Below are 19,923 nucleotides of genomic sequence, written 5' to 3'. Positions count from 1 at the left end.
GACAATTTCAATGAACTCATAATTATGTGTATTCCGATGATGTTATTATTATATATGACTTACCTTAGCTTCAAATTGTATATACTATTATTTAGTTATTAATACAGTCACCTGCAATAATATGTTACACAACGAAAGACCTCAATAATATCTGACACGACCTTATTTGTAGAGCCATAAGAGCGTGTCACATATTCTTGCGGCCTTCAAAGAGATAGATATCTACACCTTTGGGTTCAATTGGCGTAAAGGACAGTTTGACGAAAATGAGTTATACAGTTTTTTTCAGAATTCTAAGCGTTCTGCATAGTTAAAATTTCGATACCTCGAGAAAAGTTGCTTTTACGACCCAATTTTTACACTATGAGCTTGCAAAAACAGCTTAGCTCAAGGGGCGTAAATGACCAGTTAGTTATAAATTATAAGTTCAAAGATAGTATCGTAAAGGTTATTAATTACACAATAATCAAATTAATTAACAAAATTATAATAAAAACAATATAAGTAGGTATATTAAAATTAAAATCAATAACAATAAGTAAAAAATATAATATTAAAAATTAAAACTAATAATACATAAAAACAGTCAGTTAGACGCCCTGTGCAGCAAATCCCAGTGTAGCTGGAAAGGGCCGTCTAGGCGCTCTGCCACCGTCTGAAGGAGGCTATTCGGGCTGCCGCGCAGGCGCCTCACCAAGGACGCAACGCGCTTGCGCATTATGGCATGGAAGCCATCCGTACGTCTCTCGCAAAACATCCCCGATGCACTGCAATGGCGCGGCAGCCCCAACAGCATCCTAAAGCTATTATTATATTGGACGCGTAGGGCGCTGAGAGCCCGTTTAGTGTAGTTGATCCATAGGCTGCAGTTAATTTGTGGCTTAGTAGTTTTTAGTACATTACCGTAACTTGACCCCCTAGGAAACTATTGATACTGGATAGGAATGGAATCGATTGGCATCCAAAAATAGCATGTGAAAAATAAAAGTTTTCATTGTCATACAAATTGTCTGGGAAAAGTTTTCCTTGCTTTTTGGGATTTTTCTAGCCGGATTTTTTCTCTGATTGCATACAAGCTTTTGATTCTCAATAGGAATGGGATCGATTGGCATCAAAAAAAGGTCTGTCAAAAAATTCCTTTTTTTCGCACCCTGTATGTTTTTTCCAAAATCTGTAAAAGCCAATCTTCATTAATTTGAAATCGAAGAAAGGTCTTCTAAGACCGTTTCCTCGTAGCAGCACGGGATCTGGTAGCTGCCCTCACTGACCTAAAAAGAAAATCCACCCTGTATAAGGCGGCTAGCATTAAGCACTGGGATATTTAGTTTACCGTCTTCATTAACATGACTACCGTAACTAGTAACTAATACACCCCGAATTTGGAATAAAATAGTCTGAGAATGTCACTTACGACCCCCTACTAAACAAGATACACTAAATTACCAAAAAATGTATGGGTGTAAAAGACATTCATAGTGTTTTTGACCAATTGTAAAGGACATTGAGTAACTTCTTTCGTATTTAATTCATACAATGGCCGCTAATTCAGGGTAAAGTTACTAAAATTTTGAGTACTTTTTTAATACACATCAAAAATGTAGCTTCATAAAAAACAAAAATATTATATAAATATCAACATTTAAAAAAAATCGCTGTTTTACGCGTCTTATGAAAACTAAAATTTTGTCCTTTACGCCAACTGAACCCAAAGGTATCGATACTATTCCAGGTGACTGTACCTAGCTAATAAGAAAAAATTGCATGCTTCTACAAGTGAACTGTACGCATCCAGAATTACTACATACCTATCCATCACTACATTTTTGCAAATAAACATTTCTTTATCTTTATTAATATTGGTGGAAATTGGTGGGTGGAAAATAGGTATTTTATACATGTAGAAATGTAACCTACCTACTTACTTACTGTATATATTAGGATTGCACATAAATTTGATATACATAGAATGTTGCACTATGCGGGGACTGATTTAGCTACGGTGTAAGCAGTACGGTACCGCTTTTTACACGACTGCCCAAACAAAAAGAGTGTATTGTTTTCAGCGTTCATGTTTGTATGTATTTATTACTAAAGTAAAAAGTAAACTAATCTGAAAAAAAATCTTAAAATTACGCAAACATTGTATATGCATTTATTTGGTACCTAGTAAATTTGTATAATACTGTTTATATGTATCCAAACAACCACAAACACAAACCAGACCGTACCGGTATTGGCTTGTAAGCCTCGTAGGTAGGTAAGTATATCTCGGTCTCAAAAGCCGCAAAAACTCGCTAGGACTGAGGCTAGACCATAGCCGCTTATTTTTTCTTGGTTAACCGCAACAAAATAGGCCGTAAAAATGTCATCATATAAAGCTGTAGTACCACGTTCCCGACTATAGGGTCGTCCGGCCTGGGAACGAAATCATAAAATACCCGATAGTCGGGTTATCGGCACTGAATGTTAATAGGTAATATTTGAAGAACAAAAGTTCTCTAACATAAATACAAAATCACAAAATTGTCATCTGTTACAGTCTGTCACAGTTCATTGACGTACAGAAGTCACGTAGGAACGTTTTTAAAATGACGCTATATTAATACCAGCATAATGAAAATTAATTCCAATCAGTAAAAATGAGTCTTCAAACTTTTTTCATTTTAAGCGGGATTTCAAGGAGCAAATTACTTAAATTATATTGTAATCGTATTGTTTTAAGATAGTTTACTGCGTTTTTCAACCATTATGCCCCGTAAATAACAGCAAATCAAATTTAAAATGAAACTCGAGCTCCACGTGATGATAATTATTTACCCTATTTCTTTTAATGCAAACTGTCTACTGGTATACTTTTTCGTATAAGTACATGATTTATTTGTCAAGAGTAAGCTGTCATGGAGCTCCAAAGCGCGATGCGTCCGCCTTCGTCCGAGGCCAGCGGCCATCTGAATCAAAGAAGTTGCGTGCACGGGACCGCTGATATCATGTCTTTGAATATATTTATTTAATGTTCATTTAAAAAAAAAGGAATCACTGAGTTCCATCAAGAATAAGATTGCGCGTTATTAGAAGCAAATTTCATATCTTTATCTTTTGTGCCAAAATTGTTACGAATATTTCAAGTCCGTTTTAGACCTATGTTCGTGATTGTTTTCTATCGAGCGAAAGTCAAAAACTTAGGGTTCGAATCGTTGAGTTCCCTAGAAAAAGGCCTCAAGATTGCTTATACAACTCATGGCAGCTGTACGGTGATCCAAAAAAGCGCTACGAATATTTTAAAACTCCGTTTTCTGAACTCACTTCACCTTAAATATTTCCACTTGATAATATATTTGACTACATAATTGACGGTAATACTGATAAAAGTAACTTCTAATAACTCCCGTTTCCATTATGAACAAGAATAATTTATTAACGCAACCAATCGCACAAACGACAAGAATATGAAAGTGTACCGGCATTATCTGTACGTGCCCGCTCCCATTACCGACGAGTCTTTATCGGAAAATGCTTAGTTTGTCTTTGGTGAGCACTCTTATGATAACCGGCGGCACGGGGGACGGACGAGCGGAGAAGGTTTGAAATAATTCTGGACCCGACGGTACCTCGTCAAACTTAATGAAAAAAATGTTTTATTTAGGTAGCTATAAAATAGCATATTAGAAGAATATAATTTTTTTTTTCTACTCCAGCACTTAAATGTGTCAATTAAATGACTGACAGTGATATCTAAAGCAATGTCATTTGAATGCTTTGTCTATAGGCTCATAAGATGACTGCTAGCAGTCATCTTATGAGTATAATACAACTGCTTTATTTTTTTTAAAGATATAAGTTCCGATCATCTTGATTGAAAGAGGTATGTTTTCATTTACAATAATAACTCTTTTTTTTTTAAATAATAACTCAAGTTTTTTTAAATAATAACTCTTTTTTTCTAATAATCTCTTTTTTTTTTAATTTTTTTTTTTTTTTTTTTGCTGCAGCTGTCATAGAAAAAGTAATGTATGCAACAGCTCATAATTGGTTCTTAAAATTCTCGGGTCTTTTTTTACAAAACTCGACTACGTCTCGTTTTGTAACTTCGACCCTTGAATTTTAAGAACCCTTATTATATCACTGTTGCATAAACTACTATAGGAGTATTCTATTGTTAGACAGTCTAGGAATAGTGTCCTAATAATGTGTAATAGTATAATACTCTAGTTTTTCGTTGATTAACATGCCGCCCATGTTCCAGAAATGCGGTACAAATCCGATATTCGTAAACAGCTACATCTTATACGCTTTGTGGTCCCTGTTATTGTGTCGATTTTGTTGTTGCCTCCTGGCCTGAAACTTATATTTTAAACAATAATTGTCACCTATCATTGTAGTTTAAGAACGAGAATTACGAGAACGCGTCCAGCGGTATCCCTGTTTTATGCCTCGTCAAAGAAATTCACACAGCTTAGTCACCTCTACCCTCTACTAAATTCTCTACACCATGCTCTAAACGCATTTGGATTCCGACCGGGTACGCGGTGTAAATTCAAAGAGGTTATCCGATGAGGCGAATTTGAGGCGTTTAATGTCTTACGTTCATTGTTTTAAGCGCTATTATTGAGTGTTACTTGTTGTGTACCAAATTTTATTCTGCTTTGACTTGGTTGAATCAGGGGGAATTGGAATTCTAGGTCGGTAAGGGGGTTAGTTAGTCTTCCAAAGAATGTGATCATTACGAGTACATACTTGTTCTATTTGATAACACAAGTAATAACAACGTACTTACGGGGTACGTGCTGGGCTCCTACTTATTCTGTAGGTATAAGTATATAGGTGTTTTGTTTCTACGACCCGTTAGAGCTTTTTGCTTACTGAACCTTTACGAATCTTACGGTAAAGGTGCAGCAAAGTACATATTGTGACGACTTAAGAAATATATTTTTTTAAGTTTAATTACCTACTTACGGTAATTAAACTTAAAAAAATATATTTTGATAAAAATAAACGTTTCAACGAAGTGAATTTTTTGAAAATAAATTATTACTTTATTAGTCTTGAGAAGTCACTTACGTAGACGACGACTTTCTGATGATGTTACTCTCGATCACCGATCGATACATTGATTGAGTAAGATGCGTAAAATATGAGACAATTTCGTGCTTCGAATTTGACAGGTACCTAAACGAAATGGAGCTGTACAGCTCCATACATTCTGCGGTAACTCTTGACTGTCAAAAGTTGACGTTTGACTATTCGGTGACCGCAAAACATATGGCGCAGTACAGCGCTATCTGTTTTGGATGTCAAACTAAGGCCCACGTTTTTATCTTAGACTTTACTTCTCTATTACAATCAATTCTCTTTGCTCTCGATGTAGATCACTTTCTTGGTATTGATACATCATATTCTAAGGAACTTTTACACAATATACGCAATTAAATACCTATCTTACCTGTCGCTCATAGCTGTAATACTGTAGAATTATACCTGAATAAATATCAAATAAAATCTTATAAATTTATTTTTTACGAGTGAAATAAGGGCAAATCAAAAGCAATGGTATAACGTAAAATTTAGGTAATTCATCATCTTCCTCGCGTTGTCCCGGTTTTTTGCCACGGCTCATGGGAGCCTGGGGTTCGCTTGGCAACTAATAAATGCCAAGAATTCGCGTAGACATTAGTTTTTTATAAAAGTGAATAGGAAATTAGTCTTTTTTGTGATGATTAGTTCGGTTTTCTCACGTTTTCCTTCACAGAAAATTGACTGGTAAATATCAAATGATAATACCTATGTTGTGTCGTACATAGGTTCCGAAAAAGTCATTAGTACAAGCCGGGGTTTGAACCCGCAACCTCCTAATTGAAAGTTGCACGTTCTTACCGGATAACCAGCGCTCTGTCAATTTTAGGTGATTGATCTTCTTAAAATTTCTAAAGCAACTCAGCTAAATCAAAAATCTAATTACATACGCCCCTTAATTGCTTCGCCTAATCTGAGGTTCGTCAATCCTGACGTCCAATCTATAAAATGGCGTTGTGACTTCCGCTAAAGTAATTACTGACTTTATCTTTAAATCGATCTTTTTGAGGAAAAATACATGGTGTTTTTTAACCTCATGGATTTGGTTAATGGTAAACTTATTTTGTTGTGTTTTGAGCTGATAGGTGGTGGGCGAATAGTAGGCATGCGGCTTCTATATTCTTTATTCTTTATTCAACAAACACTAAGTATAAGTTTACAGCTACAGCCAAGACACTTATACTGTTAATAGATATGTAGTCAGTATGATAAAATTAGTACACTTGTATTACACATAGCTTATAGCTTGCTTATCATTTGCAATTCTACTATCATCTTATGTAAGTAAATAAGCAACGATGGTGAAGTAGACTCCATCAAATTTAAATAAAATCAAGGCATTAATAGAGTCGGAACACGCTTAGTTATCATGCCAAGTGCTACGTCGCTACGTACGGATTATTCTTAATGCCAAGTTTGCGTAAAGTTAGCGTCGTCAGTGTCTAAATGCTTGAGTTGGAAAAAACTAGTGTTAAATTTTTTTATGACGTTAATAAACGATCGTCATCTTACTTATGGCCCAGTATTTAAATAATTACCTACTATTTATAGTATTTATACTAGCCTACTGTCTGTCATTTATAAATTCTAATGGACCTTCATTAAGTTAGATAAATAACACCAGATAATAAATTTAATAATAATCTACTAGCCATCACTATTTTCAGCAGCGATTATTTACGTTCATATACGAAATGATAATTTTATTCTATGAACTGACATGGCTAAAATCCTATGTTAACAGCCTTATGGAAATTTAAATCCGCGATTAAAACGACAGAGACCCGTGTAAAATGGAATAAAGATAAGTCTGGAAGACGATGTATGAATATTTGAATTACAAAGTGTGACTTGTGAAATAAAGTGTACGGGCGTGGTGTCAGTTTTTGTCTTGTGACTGCAAAATGAATTTTAAATGAATAATGTAGATGTCCTATTTATTCACTTAACATAAAATTAAGTAGTTATATTTTATATGCAAAAGGGTTTTAAAGTAAAGGTTTATTATATAAAGAAGAGTGTATTATTTGTATTGTATGCCTACATGACATGACAAGCACCAGGGACTCAAAAAATGTTCGAGGTAAACTTTAAGTTGTTAGATACATACACAAAAACCCTTTAAGTTTTTTTTATTTCGTTGCAGCAAAAATTCAATAACATAGTATGTTCAGCTACTTAAAACCGTTCCTAAAAAAGTTTTAGCACTATCCCTCCATACCAAAAAGGTTTCACTCAGTTATATAACATATAGTGGCAAATGTAACAACTACAACAAAATGGGAAGTACCGAGTTACTTGGTTTCGTACTATTCAACTAGATGTCGCTAGTATATGTATATGCTACAAAATTATATTTATATTTTACTCAAACGAATGAGCGCGTACTAAAGCTAATGTGCTAAATATGCGCTATAGAAGCTTTATCGTACATTTACAAAAATATTTATCATAAAGTTGGCATTTATAGGTATGTTGGTACGGTTTTTGGAATTTCTAGTCAGAATCGGCAATGATTTTGACAAAAGAGTATTGTCATTTTTGGTCAGTTTTGTGATACTTTCTTACGGGCGTTTTCTGTTGATCGTCACCAAACGGAAGAAGCACAACAGCAACAACGCCAGAACTGGTGAAGTATAATATTTTAATCAAAATTACTCTTAATGTTAACTAAATACCATTCTTATTCATAATAAATTTATATGCATCACTTAAATCTAACGTTGTACATCTCATCCTATGTCACATCAGTAGCCAAATAGTTCAGCCAGCAATGTATTGGCTCCCCTGAGATTCCCTGTAATAAATCTCACAGTATCAGCCGACCTTTGCGTTCACTTTTTATCAAGATGCGGGCTTCAGGCCATGCATTCCAGTTGCCTAGGAAACTGTAGTGAACTTTAAACATAAAATTTTTTTGTAGTTTAAACTTAAGGGGCCCACTGATTATCAGTCCGCCGGACGATATCAACCTGTCAGTTGTTCGGAACTGTCAACTTTTTGTTCTAACTAACAGGCCAACATCGTCCGGCGGACTGATAATCAGTGGGCCCGTTAAGATTTGGAGTTACACTAGTACATACCAACCCACTCTCTATTGCTATTAAAAAAATACAGAGGTAGGTAACTAAATAGTGAAAAGCTTAAGTATAATGGCGCTATTATGATTCCATATGTTTTGTGGTAGCATAATGTGCAGGGCCATACTTCGGCATCTTTAGCTGTTAAATTTGCGGGAACGATTATCAATTTCTTATGCTTATCTTACTGTTATTTTAACGTAACCATACAAAATAATAACACATTTTAATACAAAGTAATAAAATTTCCATACAATAAAATTTAACGGACTCCTTAACGATGACTAACAATTTGGTGAAACGGATACTAAAGGTCCGTTTCACCAAATTGTTAGTCATCGTTAAGGAGTCCGTTAAATTTTATTGTATGGAAATTTTCATAGTAAACCGCCGCGGCGCGCCGGGTGACGTTCATCAGTCTGTCAAGTGCGCATGGTGCAACTGGCACTTGTTTCTCAACGGCGTAACTGATGGTCTTTAACCTAATCGCTTAATCCAGGAGTCTCAGGGGCCAAGGGCAAATTTTTTGCCCTAAGGTCCGAAGCTAATGTGCGGGCAGTTATACCACTGACTTAGGTAATAGATTTTAATTAAAATGTCAATGAGAGCAGGCGTGGCTCACTCCGCGATTTCGTCGCTTTGCTACAGGTAGCTAAAAGTATATCCGTTCCACACCAATTTTGGTGGGTAGCCATAAGCCGCGCGTGGCGCTGTCGCCACCTAGCGGCCATATCTGTCCTGATCGTGACAGACGCGTTTTGTTAGAGAGTGAGTCTTCTGTATCTAGTACTATTATTTATTCTGTGATGAGAGTGAGATTATATGTAATCGAAAGGCGTTTTTTACTGGTTCTTTATGGTATGATTGGACTCGCCAGCGCTAGGTGAGCTGTTGGAACGACGCGCGATGCCTCTGGCCGGGTGGTGCCTTTTTGTTTTAACTTATCACATCCCTGAGGTGGTTTTAGAACGTTTGTGTTGTAATAGTTACGGTTTTATGGTGGATTGTAAGTATTTGGAAGTGACAATGACAAATTTATACCTTTCAATGTTCTTCAAAAAAGAAGTATAGTTATTCATGAAATAAAACTATATAAACGGATTAGGTATATGGCGACTAATGAATTTAAAATACATTTCGAACACTTAACAGCATTCGTGGTCAACGGAAGACTAATATAACGAGAGACCACAAACCCAGTAAAGTGTTAGACATGTCGGGATGTATTTTAAATTCATTATACGCGATATAATCCATTTAAATAGATTTATTTTATGAATAACTATCGTAAACCGAGACAATAATAGTTAAAGATGTTTTTTTTTTCAATAATAACTGGGAACTATACAAAAGTGTCCTACGAGTAGGTACTAAAATTATGAATACATGGTTGGATTCTGTTAGTCCTAAAAATAATCGCAATTGAGATAATCACCAGTGTTTTACGAAATCAATTGAAACTAATTGAACATACATACATGCATACATACTACATACATACTACATACATACTTTTGAATTAAGTGCCAAAATTTCAAACACACCAATAATACTTTAAGCCCACTCGAAAGCAATAAATATTACATTTAACAATTGTTTTGGTAAATAGCAATGGATAAAGTGAATTCCAAACCGTGCAATGGAATAATAATGCATGTAATTAAACCGCACGGCAATCATGGGTGCGATACAGCTGGCGCATACTGCTAAATACTAAACAAAGAGGTTTAGGACACGAGGACAACTATATTTTTAATTAGCTGAAGTGAATGACATTATTAAAATTTTTGTTTTGTTTCAGACCACCAGGATACTTACTTTGTACGTAGTGACTTTATAGATCATACTGAACACCTTTTATTGAACGGTGGTTAGAATTTCACCCTGTGCTGAGAAATATATATGTAATTAAATAAACAAGAATTGCTCGTTTAAAGGTATAAGATATTATTATTTTATTATTACAAAAATCATAAAGTATGTAACAGTAGGAAAAGCGAATTCCCAGGGACGTATGTGTATTACCTAGCTACGTACTAAAATAATCCCTTTGAGGGATTACTAGAGATGGGGTGTTAACGGGAACATTATTATACTTATAAATAAATAAAATATTAGCTCATTGTGGTTATTCCTGCTTTAATTGATCACACTTAAAGTTTTTCCTGTCTTGTGCATGTTTTACGATGTCACTTATAAAAGTGAATTTTCTTATAACTAGCGCCCCGCTCCGGCTTTGCACGGATTAACAAATTATACACAAACGAATAATTTTATTGATAGGTGAAAACCGCATGAAAATCCGTTAAATAGTTTTTGAGATTATCGCGAACATACAAAAACACAAACAGACAGACTGACTTTGTTTTATAAGATGTAGAACGGAAATGTTGTCACGTTGTTTCTTTATTTTATTGCCTGACCAGCTATTTATTATAATTTATCATAATCTCATCTGGAAGGTGCGTTAGTAAGTATAGCATGTTCCATTACGACAGAGAATACATAGAATGGAAGCCAAATTGACTAGCATTAATAAAAATGAGGAATATCGCTTCGTGCGAATATGATTAGAGAACGAAACGAAATTATTTATTAATTTACGTAGTTATTAATTTACGTTTATCGTAGACTTTCGTTTCGTTGTCATCTTGGCTAGGTCCCCTGGATATCCGTTGTTGTTCCCTTATTTGGGGAATACTATTGGGGGATTGGTTATGTTCCCAGGTAAAAAGGGGAATTCTCGAGGGACGTCACTAGGGATTAACCGTGTGGCGACACAGATTTCAATGTAAATTTAATGTATTACGAGTACGACTGGTGGGAAGCCGCGGTGTAATCCAAATGAGTTTTAAATAATCAATGAGGTCGGAAATAACTAAATTAGTAAATTGAACTGTGAATTTGCGTTTTAGCGTGTAGTTCTAACGCGAATAGGTACCTACTTTAATCAGATCTTTATCGTCATATTGTGTACATTGATAAAGTATTATTATGAATTCAAAATAATACAATTACACCTTCATAAATATATATGCGAATTGAGAAGTTCTTTCAAATTTTGTATGAATTTTATTTAGTTTATAGTTTTAAACTATATAATTATATTTCTGTATTTCTACGATCTTATAAATTTAAGTTAAGATACAAACGGATTTTAAACGGAATAGAAAAAGAACAGTTAAACGAGCCTCTTTGTAATGCCATCGCCATTTCTTTTGGGAGAACCAATCAAAAATTGATACTACAATCTCCGTGTTGAATATTTTACCTCTCAAATCAATCCTTTCTCCCAACTTCAATTCAAAACTTGAATCCGGCTTAATCCAACAAAACAGAGAAAGAGTAATACCGATCCTTTGTTTTATTAACGTAACGACTTTCACTTGTTTCAGATTAAATGAAAATGGAGCCCCGGATTGCCGGAATTATGTACATCCTGATCACTTTTGCGCTGGTCAACGAGATGTCAATAAACGTCCAGGCGAGGGACAATAATAAAAGGCGAGCCAAGGAAAAGACTGGCGGCTTTCAGAAAAATATCTGCGATATCACCGACAGAGATTCCAAAGTGCATTGCTACTGCGAAAATAATAGGGAGCTCAGAAACGCGACGAAGGCCGAATGCTGGGTTTTCAACGGCGGCATACCGCGGGACGATCTCATCTGGCAGAGTTTCGCGTCGCAACCGACGCTCCAAACTTTGTCTTTTAATGTCCGAGTCGATGGCGCATTAGGCTACGTGCCCACCAAAGCGCTCCACTATCTACAAAAGCTACGTTCCATTAACATTAAATACGGGAACATTGTTGAAATAACATCCTTCGCTTTCGCCAACTTAACCAATCTAAAAGAAGCCACTCTGTCTACTAACCAGATTGAAATAATCCAACAATACGCATTCGCTCATTTGCCTAATATTACTACTATTAACCTCGAAGATAACATAATTGTTGAAATTGGTACGGATTGCTTTTTCGATCTGCCCAAGCTACAGAAGCTCGTTCTAACCAAAAACAACATATCATCGATAAAAGATGGAGCCTTCCAGCGCACGTTTAACCTACTGGAATTGGACTTGAACAAAAACAACATATTCCATTTGAACCGTCACACGTTTGATGGATTGGCCAACTTGAGGAAATTGGATCTGCGAAGGAACCGCATTTACAATCTCACTGAATTCACGTTCGCCGAGCTGTGGAACCTGCACGAGTTGCTCTTAGGCAAGAACGATTTGAAGTTTATTTCTGAAAGGGCGTTCGATGGGCTGTCTCAACTCGATAAGCTGTCCCTTGACGATAATAAACTGGTTGCGCTCCCCTCGGGATGGCTGGAAGGGGCCCGTGGCTTAAGTTCACTGGATCTTCGCTCGAACGAACTATACGCATTAACATTCGAAAACATCAGACCCATATTCGACAACTTGAAGCCGCAAAACAGCAATTTGCTCCTCGAAGGTAATTATGAATATTTAATATGTCCCTACGTTGAGTTTGACAAACTTAAAACATACGTTGAATATTAAGCGGGTAGAAACAGAGATGTTACATTAAGTTTGATAATGCTTAGGAAGTTTCTACTTTTATGATCCCTCTGAGTGTTCTTAGACTCTTAGACCCGCGGCAGAGAGTAAGCGAAAGCGGGAAACATTGTACTACAGGGTGTTTTGAAAATAGTTATGAAAAATAATAGCTATAATTATTACCGAATTCTCCTACCAGTAGTTTATACAAATAATATTTTAATGGCATAAATAATTAATAGTTAATTTCGAGTAGATAACAAGCTAACATAATTATGGTGTTCAGGTAAACATTGTTAATCTTAATTATTTTACATTCTTAGTCCTTATACCTACCTATAGGTAGTTACATTTATTACATCACATAACACTAAATAATGACTATTAATCATATTGTAATCGATCATTTTTAGCCGTGTTAAATACAACTAGGTATAAATCCAAAATTTATTTTGATGTTGTACAAATTTATACAAATATATATTATAATTTTAGCAAATTTAAACACTCCGCTTAAAACAAGACTTGGATAAAGCGCCATTTTCTAGCGGCACCTGTGTACCTGCTAATTTTACAGCTAAGTAATGTTTCCATTTGTTCACAGAAAACAACTTTGTATGCGACTGCCGGCTCAAATGGATGCACTCTCTCCGCAACGAGACAAAAAGCCAGAACACCAAAGCGTCGCTCGACGGAATCACTTGCAAAATGGACTCGCCCGTCGTCAGCTCGGCTTACAACAAAATTCCGGACCCGATGGACAACAAACTAGATTACAACCAAGACATTCTACATGCCGGGCTTACCATTGAAACTGCGCTCTCCAAACCGAATTTGACAGATGTAGATGAGGTTCAAAGCAATGATATATCTGCAAATAAAAAGGGGGTCAAAAGGAACGTTCTCAAAATCCCACCTGACACTTTGCCATGTCCGAGGGAAACTAAAAAGACCACTGAAATGCCTCAGCTCATGATCGATCCAGTCATTCCAATACAAAATGAAATGAAAACATACAGATTTCATGACATAAATTCGGCTTCTGCGTTTACTGTTAACATTTTAATACTATGGAGTTCGGTATTGTCTTTCTTCTTCACTTAAATGTCGTCAATTTCGTGATCTAGTCATTACTTAATATAAGCGAACAGACTTACATTTGTGTATCAAAATTTGGTCAATTTTATTTTAAATTGTACCAAGTTAGTAGTAAGTGGTAGTCACTAAACTGCGCGTAAGTTTCGTCATAAAACTGAAATTAATGACGTCACCTAAAATACATTTTAAAATAAATGTGACCGTTACATTTATTATAAGTGCACATAAATAAAATATATATGCAAACAATAAAATGTGAATATACTCACCGTTGAAAATTGATGTTGTAAAATAAAAAAAGGTATTAGGTAAGGTATGTTAGGCGTAATTAAGATAACTAAGGTTAATTCGTTTTAATTAGCACATAATTATTTTTAAGTAAAGTGAAATTATACAACACTGCATTGCAGCCATTAATATAAGAAAATCATAGTAATTACATTCGTTCTAGTCATAATTATATAAACTGAATGTCATATTTAAAGATACGCAATAGGTAAAAGCCGTACTCAGCCTAACTATAATATAGTTCTGTAGAGAGAACTGACTATAGAATTTATTTCAAGATTCAAGTGTGGAATATGATTATATAATATTTAAGTACAGTCTCATCATAAGATAAGACAGTTCATGATCATCGTAAAATTTAGACGCCACTAAGATTTATAAAGGTACACAATCATGTTAGTAAAATAATAAGTATGCACAAAGTAGAATGGCCCTTACTTTATTGTTTTAACTGACCTAAAAGCAGGGACCGTTACCGGTATAACTAAAAATCAAAATATCTCATAACTTTCACATTATTTCTTTGATATTATAGAATAGTATTTAGGTAAGGGTAATGATTGATCAGATTAGCTAAATTAAGTGAAAATATATAACATAAACAACCAAGATACCGAAATTGAATACCGGTTAATTTGTATGAAAAATATACCGGTATTCGGTCCCTGCCTTTAAAGTGTAAGTGCCCTTGTCTATTACGTAGTTGCATACAGAATTTACAGAAAGCTCATCTTGATTTATCACATATAAAAGTTCAGTACAATTTTTACATACTTTCAATGGATATAAGTAACAAATGTTACATAACTATTTATGACTTTGACTATACAAAGGTACTTAATTACTTATATCGTAATCGAATTTTCGAATATGCGGCGATTAAGGCCAGGGCACTTATTAAATCGCATGTCTAAACTGCTTTAATATATTCACGCTCTCAGTTAATTTATACTGAAGAACTGTCTATTGTGTAACTTGCATGTACGTAGCTGGCACATGTTAAGCCCAATTTTTTTAGGAAGGGGAACGTCGACAAAAATTGTAAAGGGAAAAATGTTTAATTCAAAGGAAAAATTGTGAAATACAAGCTAGTTTCCAATCATGCCTACGTACCTAGAACCTTACCCCATCCCGAAACTAATCATACTCTACAATCTATTCTAAATCACTATAATTGTTTGCATCATTAAATACATCGCCATTACTTGTATGTTTATAATCATTATTCTTAACATTGTAAAAAGTATTTTGACATGGCGTTTTTGTATGAATAAAAATAAAGGATGTAAAGTTTTGTAACCCGCTTGTTTCATTTAAATCTTGCACCTACAGTTTCATTCAAAAAGTTGGCAAAGAACAAATTTTCACAGGATTGTGTTATGTAAAAAATACTGAACTGTCATACTCATAAAATCCGCGCCAGGCTTCATGAATCAACCTACACTTCTACCTATTACAGGTTTTTAGGGTTCCGTGCCTTAAAAGGAAAAAAACGGATCACTCTGTCTGTCTGCCCATTTCCCCCTTTTTCTCTGAATCTACTGGGTCAAAATGTTAAAATAATAGTTAATTACCTATAGATCTGATGTCAGGAAAACCTACCTATTAGAAATGTGCAGTCAAACGTGAATCGGACTTAATGTACGGAACCCTTGAAACGCGAGTCCGAATCGCACTTGATCGGTTTTTTATTATTATTATCCCCTCTCGTGCTCGGATAAAAAATAAATTGTTGCGCGCCGAATATAAATCGAGATAAATTAAATTACTATTCAAACACCCCTAACTACCGTCCCTAATATCATAATCCTTCTACAGATTTATACCTCCGTCTCCGTCTAATTTCTAAGGAATAGCAAATTGCCCGGGATCCATAAATTTTATTCGAGTCCCCGGATCCAAGGGATTTGTGAAACGTCTCCCCTTTTTAATAAAATGACGTATACGACTTTGAATGGAAGTCACATAAGCCCTTTTGAAAAGGGAAAGTTAGTCAACGGGCTAGGCGAATGTTAAGAACACAGAGTTTTGAATACTAGATTAGGCATTGTTAGCGCTGTTGGCAGCACCGCCACCTTCGAGCCAACCAATGATGTGTTAGAACGCAGCCCTGCATCTCCAGGATGCCAACATGCACGGCGAGGTCAGCGGCCAACCAGAAAGCGCGATGCTGGCGCCAGAGTTTCGCCTATGCAACGCATCTCCAGGCAGCGCGCCGCAAGCACACTCTCTTGCATTCTAACCACCGTACCCATCGCGCGTGTCCTAGACAAAGAACCTTATATATTGTACTCATTGAATACCATTAAAAATGGTAATTTAATTTAACATTTGTTTTATTTAAATAGCGCCAAAAGGGCGCAAACATAAATTGGCGACCGTGACAGGACACGCGCGGAATATTTTGAGCCTTTTTACAGTGCCTGAGCAAAGGCCGCCATCTTGGGACGCTGTGGGCCTGGAGCCGGCGTCGACGCAAGCTACCAACCAACAACACCGCGTGCCATCGCCGCCAGCTCAAGATAAACCCGAAGACACAAGAGGGAAGGCAGCGGCGACTGGGTCCGGTTCAAAACTACGAGGAGCGTCGGCGCATAGCAACAAGGCGGCAGCGCGTGGCGGCTGGCGAATCGAGGAAAGTGCCGTGAGGGGTGCCCAACATAACCCGTTTTTTACCTTACCCCTTACCACCTAACCACTTACCTTACCTTTGCCATTCTTACCTTAAATACCTTTTGCCTTAACTTTAAACTTAAAATCCTTTTGGTAATTAAAACTCAACTTAAATTTCTTTGCGTAAATTGTAACGTAAATTCAACATTCCCAATAATAATTTAGTACCTACATTGACTTTGACCTTTACTTAACCTCACTTGACAACTTACTTTAAACTCAAATACCATTGAATTCCCTTACAACCTAACCTTAAAAGAGTGCTTATTGTGTAATTATTGCCTTCATTTGTGTTTTACTTTCAGAATAGTTCTTCAAAGTGTGATAATCGTGTGCGGGCTCGCTTTCTGCCACGTTGGCATATACCTACTGTTAACAGTGTTAAGCATCTGTTAAACTTTATTTCTGCTTAAATGCCTATCGGGGCTTTCTTAATTTCATTTAAACTATAGTGAAGTGCTATTATTCATTCCATTTAAAATTTAAAGACGTACTTTTCTAAAAACCAGTGAAATTGCATGAGCCTTTTTTTATTTCGTGACGAAACCTTTTTAATCACGCATTCACGCTTAATTCATTTGCACTTAAAGGCCCAAACGTGTGTTCTCTTAAAATTTGACTTTCTTAATTGTATTCCGAGTACCTACGCTGACCTAATCAGATTCTTTTTAACTTCACCGCTGCTTGCATCTTGGTTTGTGTTCGCATATGCACATATTCGTTTGCACAATTTCAGTGGGCAACCTGTCGAAGTGCGTGCCGCGTGCCACGAATACATCGTGCCACGCCCACATCTATCACCACGTGGCAAGTTGTCCAGTGTGAAGCCGCAAGCTGCTGCGACACACCAAGGGCACCTCTGCGTAGCTGTTGAAGTCACTAAGGGGCGTAAGCTGTTTTGCCAATTTTTATTTTCTTACGTGGATAACTTTAAACTCGCATTTAAATTAAAATTTTGTTGTTAAGACTTGCTAGCTCAGCTAAAAACATAATTCAACATGACTGAAGCAGCAAAAAGGGAAGCTCTTTTGGCAGAACTACGTGTTAAACGTGGCTCCATAAAGGGCCAGGTTTCTAAATTCCGTGGCTACTTAAAAACAATTACAGAGGATGAAGTGCTAACCGGTGTTAAATTCAACGAGCTGACCTTAAGATTAAATAAAGTTATAGAGTTATCCACGCGCCTTGACGAGCTGCAAACTTCGATAGAAGTAGCTAACTCTGACAATCTTGACAGTGAACTTTTAGAACGGGACACTAATGAGACTCATATTAACACTGCTATAGCTACAGCTCAGAGTATACTTGAACGCTCTCAGGCTCAAAAAATGTCACCGGAGACTTCTGTTAAAACCTGTTCTTCAGGAGGCTGTCACTCGGAGCATCTCGGCTTCAAGCTCCCTCAAATTAAAATCTCTAAATTTGACGGATCTTATTATAAATGGATGGAATTCAAAGACCTTTATGAATCTTTAATTCATAATAATGAACACATTAAGCCTATCCATAAGTTTCATTATCTGAGTTCCTATCTTGAGGGAGAGGCTTCGAGAGTCATAGCAAATTTAGAAGTTTCCGCTGCCAACTACACTGAAGCCTGGAAACTTTTATGTGACAGGTTCAGTAACAAAAGGCAACTGATTACTAACCACTTAAATGCTTTATTTAATTTAGAGCCCATACAGCGAGAATCTGATAAATCATTAAGATTTTTAAGCGACCATGTTACTAAAAACCTCCGTGCCCTTAAAACATTGGGGCAACCAACGGAGCACTGGGATACAATGTTAGTACATTTGTTAGCGGCTAAATTGGACACTAATACTAATTCAAAATGGGAAGAGCATAGAAACACTCTTAAGGAGTGGCCCACACTTGAAGATTTTAGGGAATTTTTAAAGAATCGTGCAGATATTTTAGAAAACCTATACCGCTCAAAGCGGGACAAACAAGCTAACCACAAGCCAGAGCCTGTGGCTAATAAAACTTCATTTAAACATGATAAAAACATAAAAACCTTCATGATTTCAGAGAAACAAAGTGACAACAAGGGTCGGCCGTGCGTCGTGTGCCATGGCGATCACAGGGTGTACGACTGCCCAGTCTTTAGAAAAATGTCAGTCGACGAGCGCTGGGCGCGGGCGTCCACCCTGAAGCTGTGCCATGTCTGCCTCCGACCGGACCACGAGACCCGCGCTTGCAAGTTAAACGGCTGTCGCGTATGTAAGAGACGACACAATACATACCTACACACCTCACCAACTAACACTTCTAATAGTGGAGCTAACATGGAACAGACAGTTCAGTCTACCGATAGTGCTAGGGTTAATGTAGCCTGCGCCTCCACTATGCTAACTTCTGACAGTGCAGAGGTGCATCACACCTTCACTGCTAATACTTTGCTTACCAATAGCGAAGCATTGCTCTCAACTGCTCTAATTGAAATAGTTAACCCTTTCAACAATAAAAAAGAAACTGTGAAGTGTCTGTTAGATAGCTGCTCACAGTCTAATTATCTTACTGAAGCATTAAGACAACGCTTGCAACTTGATCTTCAGCCTCTAACTGCCTCAAATGTTACAGGAATAGGAAATACGCCTCTGACCTATAAGCCTGTACGTTGTGCAGCTCATATTAAATCTAAATTAAGCGATTTCAATGCCAATCTTGACTTTCTAGTTTTAGACCAAATAACTGATCGCTTCCCACTAAAATATGTTGACGTTAGTCAACTTAATTTACCTGCTACTATGCAGCTTGCAGACCCAACCTTTAATGTGCCATCCCAAATTGATATGCTGTTGGGAGTGGAAATGTTTTGGTCAATTGTAACAGGTGCTGCAAAAACAATGCCAACGAGCAAGCGCACCTTCCTAATCCCATCTAAACTTGGGTGGCTAGTAGCTGGCCCGGTAGAGGGAGCCACTACACATGTAAATTCGGTAACCACACGTAGCCATCTTTGCTTAGCTGATCTGTCGGCCCAAATGACAAAGTTTTGGGAGACAGAGGAGCTGCCGTCAGAGGCGGACTCCATCAAAAATGGGAGTGAGTTCGACTCTCACCCCATAGAAAAACACTTTGTTGAAAATACCTATCGCCAATCTGACGGCAGGTTTGTAGTGCGTTTACCTTTAAAAGATACACCAGACTGCCTAGGCAACACATTCAACATAGCTAAAAAGCGCT

The 19,923-nt window shown here is 36.6% G+C and overlaps 1 protein-coding gene across 1 annotated transcript in view; it reads left to right on the top strand.

The window, feature by feature from the left end:
• LOC134653557 (connectin-like) overlaps positions 1–13,802 on the top strand; it is a 37,071-nt gene extending 23,269 nt beyond the window's left edge. The window contains exons 2-3 of the mRNA XM_063508939.1: positions 11,546–12,610; positions 13,280–13,802. Of these exons, the coding sequence (XP_063365009.1) occupies positions 11,551–12,610; positions 13,280–13,779 (1,560 nt within the window). The 5' untranslated portion in view covers positions 11,546–11,550 and the 3' untranslated portion in view covers positions 13,780–13,802. The remainder of the gene's footprint in view (positions 1–11,545; positions 12,611–13,279) is intronic.
• The last annotated feature ends 6,121 nt before the right edge of the window (positions 13,803–19,923 follow it).

Source organism: Cydia amplana, chromosome 13 (assembly GCF_948474715.1).
Source record: "Cydia amplana chromosome 13, ilCydAmpl1.1, whole genome shotgun sequence".
NCBI classification, from domain to species: domain Eukaryota; kingdom Metazoa; phylum Arthropoda; class Insecta; order Lepidoptera; family Tortricidae; genus Cydia; species Cydia amplana.
Note: the sequence above shows the minus strand (reverse complement) of the source record. Positions and strands in the feature narration are given on the sequence as shown.